General features: G+C 35.1%; 1 protein-coding gene across 1 annotated transcript; it reads right to left on the reverse strand.

Annotated features, from left to right (window-relative positions):
- Positions 1-4,329: 4,329 nt before the first annotated feature.
- Positions 4,330-9,760, reverse strand: LOC132636768 (palmitoyl-acyl carrier protein thioesterase, chloroplastic). Its single transcript, XM_060353794.1, has 7 exons — positions 9,543-9,760; positions 7,565-8,179; positions 7,332-7,465; positions 6,534-6,647; positions 6,110-6,281; positions 5,957-6,025; positions 4,330-5,079 (listed from the first exon to the last, which is right to left on the reverse strand). The coding sequence occupies exons 2-7, from the start codon at positions 8,072-8,074 to the stop codon at positions 4,810-4,812; spliced, it is 1,269 nt and encodes a 422-aa protein (XP_060209777.1). The 5' UTR covers positions 8,075-8,179; positions 9,543-9,760; the 3' UTR covers positions 4,330-4,809.
- Positions 9,761-10,015: the final 255 nt, after the last annotated feature.

Genomic DNA, 10,015 nt, shown 5'->3' on the forward strand with positions numbered 1-10,015 from the left:
AGGCCTCTTTCTTTTAAATGGATTTACTTTTAGATTGAGAGATTGAAATAGTTTTTTTTTCCCTTTAAGATCCTTAATAGACTTTATTAATAAAAAAATATGAAAAGATTTCTAAAACTCAATAAGCAAATGGACAATATTTGATTGAAAATTATATATGACGACCATGGTGATGAGCTTCTAAAAACATGGGCATAGGACTCATTAGGCGAATCCACATCGAAATAGAAGAGCAAGTAAAGAACTTATCAGACATACTACAAGTTCGTATAGCACATGTGATTTTGAGCTCGACGATGACGTAACCTAAGGAACAAATTCGTGAAATATATTAGAGGTCCAAGCGGACAATACATATGATAGGCTTGGATCGGTGCTAAATATTGTATGGGGCTAGGACGCTTCTGTTGGGCTCTAAAAACATGAGCTTTAAAGATGAGCATAGTAAGAATTGGGAAATGGTGGGAATAAAATGGAAAGAAATGAAATTTAAACAAATTTCATCTCGCAAAGGCACTTTGTCCCTCATTGGTGGGCGAAAACACTTCTTATGTGGTTATATACATAATCATTTCTTCTAACTCTTAAACAATTGAGAAAGGGTCTCCCCTCGCGCCGTCATCGCCAGAATTCAGATTCGGGTTCAGTCAAATGATCTGATTGATTTATAATTTTTTTGGTCAAATGATCCAAATTCCATTATTTATTTTCCCAAATTTGGATATTTTCCGCACCAAATCTTAAATGAAAAATCGGATTATTTAATTTCCCAAACTGTAATGTCATTATCGAATAGACACAACACTTTACGAACAGGCATGTCCGCACCTGTTGATACCAAGATGTTCGGCTATATATTCCAAGGCATCGCCTCAATTTTTTACTACTGAAAATTTATCGCCTTTTACTCTCCTCTCACTCTTGCATTTTGCATCGTTTTCAAAAGCGAAAACGTAAGTGTCCGGTGTGATTTGTTGCCTCCATTTGAGTTCGTTGAAGTTTTGTCATTTGCATTGCCGCTACTGCAGAATAGTTTTCCGTTCTATCCTGGGAGGAATTAATCCATTAACCTTGGCAACTGTGAGGGGATTAAATTTCTTAAGGATACACAAGAAACTTGTGGGTTTGGAAATTTTCTAATTCCTCTAAATTTCTATTCTTCACATTTTTTCTATTTTTGGGTTTGAAACAAAAGCTGATTTTAGTAAATTACTGTTTTTAACACAGAAAGATAACAACTTTCTCACATACGGTGGGATAAACCTGAACGACCACATTGGATCCTTTAAAAAAATATATGAAATGCCTATACGGAGGGTGAGTCAAAGAGGAGTTGCGACAACATTCAATCCTTAAAGAAAGAATGTGAAACGCCTATGACGGAGGGCGAGTCACATGGAGTGTGGAGTCCGGAACCAAAATGCCCCCAAAAAAAAAAAATTTTGAACTAAAATATCTCAACAAAAAAAAAAGGTTACCAAAGTATCTATAGCGCAGTATTTTACTGCGCTATAGCACTAACGGAGACGGAGCCGTTAAGTGCTATAGCGCAGTATTTTACTGCGTTATAGAAAAGAAAAATCTATAACGCAATAAAATACTGGGTTATATACAAAAAAAAAATAAAAAAATTGGCCAACTTTATTTTTTGCAACACTTAGTGTTATTTTCCATACTTTGACCAATAATTAGTCGTGTGTCAAGATTCCGAAACGTCAATATTTTATATAGAACCTGATATTTTTTTCTGCGTACAATAATGTAGGCTCAATACATCAAGGATACGTAAACGTTCGGATCGTCATTTTAGGGGTTGAAAAGGTGTCCGAAGTAAGTTTTGTTTGAAAAAACTTAGTGTTTTTTCCATACTTTGACCAATGATTAGTCGTGTGTCAAGACTCCGAAACGTCAATATTTTATATAGAACCTGATATTTTTTTCTACGTACAATAATGTAGGCCCAATACATCAAGGATACGTAGACGTTCGGATCGTCATTTTAGGGGTTGAAAAGGAGCCCGAAGTAAGTTTTGTTTGAAAAAACTTAGTGTTTTTTCCATAATTTGACCAATGATTAGTCGTGTGTCAAGACTCCGAAACGTCAATATTTTATATAGAACCTGATATTTTTTCTGTGTACAATAATGTAGACTCAATACATCAAGGATACGTAGACGTTCGGATAGTCATTTCAGGGGTTCAAAAAGTACCCGAAGTAAGTTTTATTTGGAAACTTTAGGGTGTTTTATTTTTTAAGATTTTGATTTAAGCGTGTTATTTTTTAATCAAGACATAACTTTATTTTGAATATAAATATAATTCTAAAAATTATAGGGACAAAAACTAGTTGTAAAGTCGTCAAATTTTAGATGGTCATAACTTTGCGCTCGGACGTCCGTTTTACGCGTTTTTTTTTTAACTTGCATATTTTTTCGAGATCTATGCGGACTGGCCGAGCCGATTTTTAAAAAAACGCTTTTTATCCCATTCAATTTCGATTTTCCCCCAAATTGGAGTGAAATTTTCAGTTTTATTTACTTATAAGATGATGATACGCAATAAATTTCAACGTAAAAATCCCGGGGTAATGTAGCTGTGAATGTCAATTTCACTTCTACGGTTTCAATTTTTAAAAATAAAGCTGACTAATTTTCTCGACATATAAAGTTGACTAAAATAACCTTACAGTCAAACACTAAGTTTTATTAAACAAAACTTACTTCATACACCTTTTCAACCCCTAAAATGACGATCCGAACGTCTACGTATCCTTGATGTATTGGGCCTACATTATTGTACGCAAAAAAAAAAATATCAGGTTCTATATAAAATATTGACGTTTCGGAGTCTTGACGCACGACTAATCATTGGTGAAAGTATGGAAAAAACACTAAATTTTTTCAAATAAAACTTACTTTGGGCACCTTTTCAACCCCTAAAATGACGATCCGAACGTTTACGTATCCTTAATGTATTGAGCCTACATTATTGTACGCAGAAAAAAATATCAGGTTCTATATAAAATATTGACTTTTCGGAGTCTTGACACACGACTAATTATTGGTCAAAGTATGAAAAATAACACTAAGTGTTGCAAAAAATAAAGTTGGCCAGTTTTTTTTTTTACTGTTTATATAACGCAGTATTTTACTGCATTATAGAAAAAAAAAATTGGTACTTCTATAATGCAGTATTTTACTGCGTTATAGAAGTATCAAAAAAAAAAAAATCTATAACGCAGTAAAATACTGCGCTATAGTAGTTAACGGCTTCGTCTCCGTTAGTGCTATAGCGCAGTAAAATAATGCGCTATGAGTACTTTGGTAACTTTTTTTTTGTTGGGGTATTTTAGTTTAAAATATTTTTTTTGGAGGCATTTTGGTATCCTTAAATTATAGAAGTACATCTCCCATAACTTATTCTGAATCCAATTACCTGTAAAGTTGATGATCTGGTTCCACTTTTCTGATATACCCTTATGGCCTTATCTATAAAAATTTGAACACGATTACAACCTTGATTGATAAAAAGATACTCACCCACCAACAAAAAAGAGAGGCCTTGTCACTAAATGACAGAACAAAGGCAAAAAGATCCGATTGTAAAAGTGAATTATCTGAGAAGTATTCTTCTCCAAGAGAATTAGGCATGTTTAAAATAACAATGATTAAAAATGGGGTGGCATTCTTTTTTTAAATAGATTCCAAAAAGATAAATACTTTTTTGTATAAAATAATTCGTTGAATTTTTCATTTACTTGTATAACTGTGATGTTTGAGCCACAACTAAGAGCCTGTTTGGATGTGCTTATACCTATAAGCTGCAAACAGCTTATAAGCTAAAAAAAATAAGCTGGGTAATCTTAACTTTTTTTTTTTTTGACTTATAAGCTGCTTTAGATAAGCTAAGTCAAATGGGCCCAATTATTTTTTTGAGCTTATTTTAAACACAAAATGATTTTAAAGCGGCCAGTCAAACACTCAAAAAAGTTAAAAACAGCTTATAAGCAACTTATAAGCCAATCCAAACGGGCTCTAAAACACACCTCCATCAGCACAGTTGCTAAATAACCTATCTACCATTCTTTGCCTTTAGATATGAACCTGAGACATCATAATTCTCAGCTCACTTTTCATCTTATCCTTAAGATATGCTTGTATAACCATAAAAATATCATGACACGCTTCAAACCACAAGTTCTAAGGATATTTTTGGTAAATGTCAAAAGCTTGTCAAATTCCGTGACCAATCAAATACTGCCATATAAAATGAAATGCGTGACCAATCAAATACTGCCATATAAAATGAAATGCGGACGGAGGAAGGACAAGAGGAAACTTCCATTTACTAAATTGATGACAAATGAGATGGACCACATGGCAATAAGAACAAATATAATGCATTACAGATATAAAGAATCGCCACAACAAATAAAAAAATGTTCCATTTGCTGTTCTGTTCAGCAATGCCATCTAGGCCAAATTTAATTGCCAGCAAGGTAAAGGGACAAAGGATAGGAAAGCTCCTGGAGTATTGGGAATGCTAGGGAATAAGACATTAGACACAAAGACTATACTTACAATCACTGATAATTTCACTAATATCTAAAGGAAATAAAAGGATTAAGAGATGAGGCCAGGAATAAAAAAGAAAAAAATGGGGAAGGGATAAGGAGGACATATATATATAGAGGGGGAAATATATAAAAGATCAAACGAGCACAAGTAGGGGGATTCACAAACGATTGTGATATAGAGCATGCAGAGCACAGACACTACTTCAAGTCTCCAGCACTTGGAAGTAATGAAACTAAGCGACGTCTGTTGGGAATCCGCCCAGGCTCCCAATTCCATTGATAAGTTTTGGCCTCCACTCAGTCCGCCCCTTAACAACCTCTCCACCATTTTCGAGTCGAAGCACATGTTGACACTCGGTATTCCCAAAGTCGGGGAAGTCATCGACTCCCTTGTCCAGAACAGAAGTCAGTGACTGCAGCACACTGTCCCTTCTGCACTCCCTCCGGTACTCCAATGTCATGGCAGCAAGCTCACAACCCTCGAGTATTTGCATGGGTGCACTCTGCATCCAAAGACAAGTTCCAACATCTTGAGCCATGTGATAAACACATGCAAAAAACAAAATTACATGATGTTACCAAGATTTTGAAGCACTCAAGAGAAGAGAAATTTGGAATTCTGCAACCCACTAAACACTTTAGCCAAGAATATCAGTGTGTTAAATATCCCAAAAGAATTATTACTACTAGTCTACTCTTATGACAAATGATTTATGCTAATGCAAGCAGTAAAGAGAATGAGCACCAAGGCCGGTCAAGTTGGAGATCAGTGACCATCCAATATTTTCAGTACAATGCATATCACGCAGCTCACTTGGGTTCATTCAGCCTTCCTAGTTTAGGTTGATAAAAAGATTTCATGATCATACACCACACTATGATAACTCCTTTTATAAGGACAACAAAAGGGATGGAGGGGGGATGCTTACTTTTAAAATTAATTATTGTTAGATAAACATAAAAGGATTAGCGAGACAATTTTACTTATCACCTTAATTGGTGCACAATCTACAAGAGAAATGACAAATCTCCTCTGTCCAGACATGTATGTAGGTAAGTGTTTCATAACTTATTAAGTACGCAAATGGCTCCTAACAAATATACACATCAATGGATGTATTTCAGCTCTATCTGAAACCTCAGGATATCCAATACCGCCACAAATCCAGGAAATGTGGAAATTGGTTGGGTTAGTGCGTGCACAAACAATCTTTTAGTTTTTCTTTTCTTTCTGCATTGTCCACACAATTTCAGAATACGATGAAACCTAAACTCATATATTATGCCACATACCCTAATTATATACCATAATATAATACAAGCAATAACAGGGAAGAAATTTTTAATTTAGAAAAAAGTAGGAAAGGGTAAAGGATTTACCTCAAGAATCCAGCCAATGTATTTGACATTATTAACATGCTGGTTAACATCCAAGTCACTCCATCTTGGCTGCAAATTTCAACAAATCAGAAGATATTAAAAATGATGTCCTTAGATGCGACAAAGTCACCAGGGATGAATCCTTCTACTTACAGTTAAACCAGTTCGAACGTAGTCTGCTGTTGTCTCGTCAAGTTTTGGTAACTTCCTGCTATCATCATCAATAACAGGAGGTGAATCAACAAAATAACCTTCAATTTCAGCCCGAGCCTCATCTGGTATTTTAGATAATCTCCTCGTCTCCTTATTCATCATCACCCAAAGGCTGCAAAAGCAAACGGAAACAAAAGAAATCACGATTATGAAACAATGAATAGATCATCAGGTGTTTCATGTTCGGCTACCAAACATAGTGCAGAAAGGATCAGGAGCTATGACATGGTCATAAAACAACCAAATCCATAAGTGGGAAAGATAAGATCATTTTACGTTGAAGAAAACTGAATAATATGCATTTACAAGTTCATTGTGTCAAAATTAAACCAAGCTGAAGTAGATGAAATAATAATGCCCCCACCTGGAAGCTCTCATCAATACATCCCCTGTAGTACTATCGCGGACAAGCCAATCTCTCCGCATACCATTTTTCCCGGATGCAGCTACCCAAGTGTCCACTTGAACAACATCACCCCTGCGAAAAAGAAATCAGTCAAAAGATCCCCGTATTCATCTTTTCACACGTCAAAGAAACTGTGCACACAGTGTTTGAAATATCAATAGGAAGATCAGTAGGAACAATAAAGAACAAGATTTCAGATCTTGGAACTATATAACAAATGTAAGAAAACCTAATATTTCTCCTATGAATAGCCATAACTGTACACAACGGGGAAATTAATGCTTAGTAGCTAGACGGCAAATGAGCAAAACAATCAACGATGAAGGTTACTTGGCACCTAAAAAAGTTTGACAGATTTATGATTATGTAAAACAAGATTTTCCCATTTAAATCGGTCATGCTCCTAAAGAGTTGGCGCATATCAAAATAAATCAATCAAATTAAATTCAACTTCATCGAAGTGATTCCTCATATCACACAATAGCAAAAAACTAAGAAGAGACCTTAAGACTACATGAGAAAACTGACTTGAGGTTAAGCACCTTACATGATGTGCGTTAGAAGAAGTTTTTATTAAATAAAAATAACAAATTCTGGATGTGACACTCAATCTCGAACTTCCTTAAGCATTGATCAACAAAGACCGTTCGAAAAACTGGTGAACTTCTGCTTAACCCTTTTTAAGTACCTCAACAGACTTTATCCAATACAATATGTCAGAGAAGTAACCTCATCCATGTACGAGCAGAAACTTACCAAGTAGGATAACGATCCACCACAACCTGCATTTTGGTAACAACCCAGATCAAATTTCTCTTGGACATTTCAGGAGTTGATCCAAACCCACCATGCATGAGTCCCGCACTCTTGACCTGGTTAAGAGCAGTTTCCTGCAGAACCAACTCAAGCTCGTTAAGGTATCAAAACAAGATGCTTTACAGCTTCAAGTCAATAATACTTTACCAAATGGAAATGAAAGCCTAGAATACCTGTAAATGATTCATCATCGTTTCTATAGATGCAGTCCTGTCAGCCCCAATTTCATAGGACCTGATGCTGAAATTTTGACGGAAAACAAAGCCATCCTGCACAATCTTTCCTAATCCGAAAGGATCAGCGAGCATATCAGGACGCTTAGGCTTCCAATCAAGCATCATCCATTGCTTCTCAGCAGCCAAAAAAATTGTTGTGATGGCAGCGAGGAGCATGCTCCAATCAGGCAACTGGTTGATAAAGGTCCTTGGATGATGTGAAGAAATCACCTCATCATCCTTGAAGCCATCCATAACGCCTACTTTTGTTCCATTCACCTTAGGAGGAGCTTGTGCATTGGCTTTAGCTTGTAGGCTCCCAAAAGCAGGCTTCTTAACATTAAGCCCTCGTGCATCTATACTTCCAGGAAGACTTCCTCCTCCTAAATTTCCAGACGATTTTGCTCCAGAGTCAGGAGGCGGATTAGCAGCAGGGAAGAGTGCGCCAGTAGCAGCAGCGGCCATCATGATTAAAATATTATATACTGGCAAGTCAGTCTCCCTTTGTTACAATTTGTTGTGTGTAGATTCAGAACGAACACCAAAACAGATCAAAGAGTGACACTGTTCTTCCTGCAACACCATATAAGTAACATCATATCACTGTATGTCCATATCAGCTAAAGAATTTCAAGAATCTAATATTTCTTTATGTAGCTAATGAAAAAAGCTTGGATTTTTATAGGTCCTAAAGAAAAAAAAAACTTTTGCAGCCCACAGAAACAACAGGCTTTGGTATGCATGAACCATAACCCCCAAATTAATAATAAAGTTTCAGCTAATAAACGTTTGCAGCCCACTGAAACAACAGGCTTTGGTATGCATAAACCACAACCCCCAAATCAATAATAAAGTTTCAGGCAACTAACATTTGCAGCCCACAGAAACAACAGGCTTTGATAGGCGTGAACCACAACCCCCAAATCAATAATAAAGTTTCAGGTTTTGAAACTTTCACCTAATAGCCTTATACTACTAATTAAATATCTTCAGTTCCATTTACTAACACCTCTACCAATTAAACCACTCAATCTTTCCACTGTCCCCTAGCAACCAAACCAGCAGCACAACAACAACAACAACAACATATCCAGTGTAACCCCACAAGTGGGGTCTGGGGAGGGTAGGATGTACGCAGACCTTACCCCTACCTTGAGCGGTAGAGAGGTTGTTTTCGATATACCCTCAGCTCCTCAAGGAAAAGCATTTCAAAGCAGTTCAGAAAAAAGAAATAACGGAAGCGAAGAAGCCATGGCCAACACAATTTCAAAAATTAAGAACATGAATGTCAAATTATAAGATTGACAGCCTTCATTCTATTTAAAAAATGGATAAAATTATTTCAAATATCTCAAAGAATATGTAAATAAAAATCACCCTCAATTCAATAAATCAGGATAAGGTAACAAAACCAGACACAAAAAAAAAAATCCTCAAAAACAAACAAAAACCTATACAAACATCCATTAAAACAAAATTCAAACATGTACTATAAGAACATTAGAACAATAACAGATCTGAGCCTCCATTATTACACAAATTACAAACACAAAAATATGAGTTTTCACCTACATAATACCTCCATTTTCACCCATAATTATCCAATACCTTCCATATCAACAAAAAATTCAACATTTTGAGGTAAAAAAAACCCTATCTTTTTATTAAATAATGCTCTAAATACTTCACTCAAATTCCAAACACAAAACCAAGCATTATATCAACAAAAAAATAAAAAATTTGAGGAGAAAAAAAAAAACACACCTTTTTTCTGCACAATAATTAGAAACTCTAATTAATATTATAAACACAAAAACAAGCATTTTCCCCCCTACATTATACCTTCATTATTACACATAATATAATCTTACAGATCAACAACTCTATACAACAAAAAAATGAACAATTTGAGGTAAAAAAAAAAAAAAAAACGCACCTTTGTATAGCAGTGATGATTAATAAATAATATTGTAAAGACTTTACTTTTTTTGATCAGCAAACCCAGATCAAAAATATATATAAAGATTCAAAACAATTTTAGGGTTTGTGATCTTTGTTTTTGTTCTCTCTTAAAAAAAAATTATTGTTTTAAAAAACAATTTTAAATTTTAAATATTTGAGAGAGAAATAAGGGAATCTGGGTGGTAAGGAATAACAGTCTTTCAGTCACCCCTTTCTTATAACTATCCACTTGGCCCCACTTGCTTCGCCTTTTCTTTTCTATTTTTGCCCCTACTTTTTTAGTTTATTTACGTAAATGCCATTATTCCTTCTTCTAGACTTTTTTTTGGTCAAAAAGAAACTGGTGTTTATGTTTACCTATATTAAAGGGAAAAAAAAAAAGGTTTTCTCGCTGGTGTTTGCCTGTTCGGTATGTGTATTGGGCAGTATTAAATTTAATTTGTGTAG

This window comes from Lycium barbarum, chromosome 4 (assembly GCF_019175385.1).
Source record: "Lycium barbarum isolate Lr01 chromosome 4, ASM1917538v2, whole genome shotgun sequence".
Taxonomy (NCBI): Eukaryota; Viridiplantae; Streptophyta; class Magnoliopsida; order Solanales; family Solanaceae; genus Lycium; species Lycium barbarum.

Bases quoted from the DNA above. Each gene is read 5' to 3' on its own strand.
- LOC132636768 (XM_060353794.1), bottom strand. From the start codon at position 8,074: ATGATGGCCGCTGCTGCTACTGGCGCACTCTTCCCTGCTGCTAATCCG. The intron at 7,466-7,564 runs GTATTCTAGGCT...TTGGTTCTGCAG, and splicing joins CGATGATGAATCATTTACAG to GAAACTGCTCTTAACCAGGT. The intron at 6,648-7,331 runs GTAAGTTTCTGC...TCTTTTTCGCAG, and splicing joins GTGGATCGTTATCCTACTTG to GGGTGATGTTGTTCAAGTGG.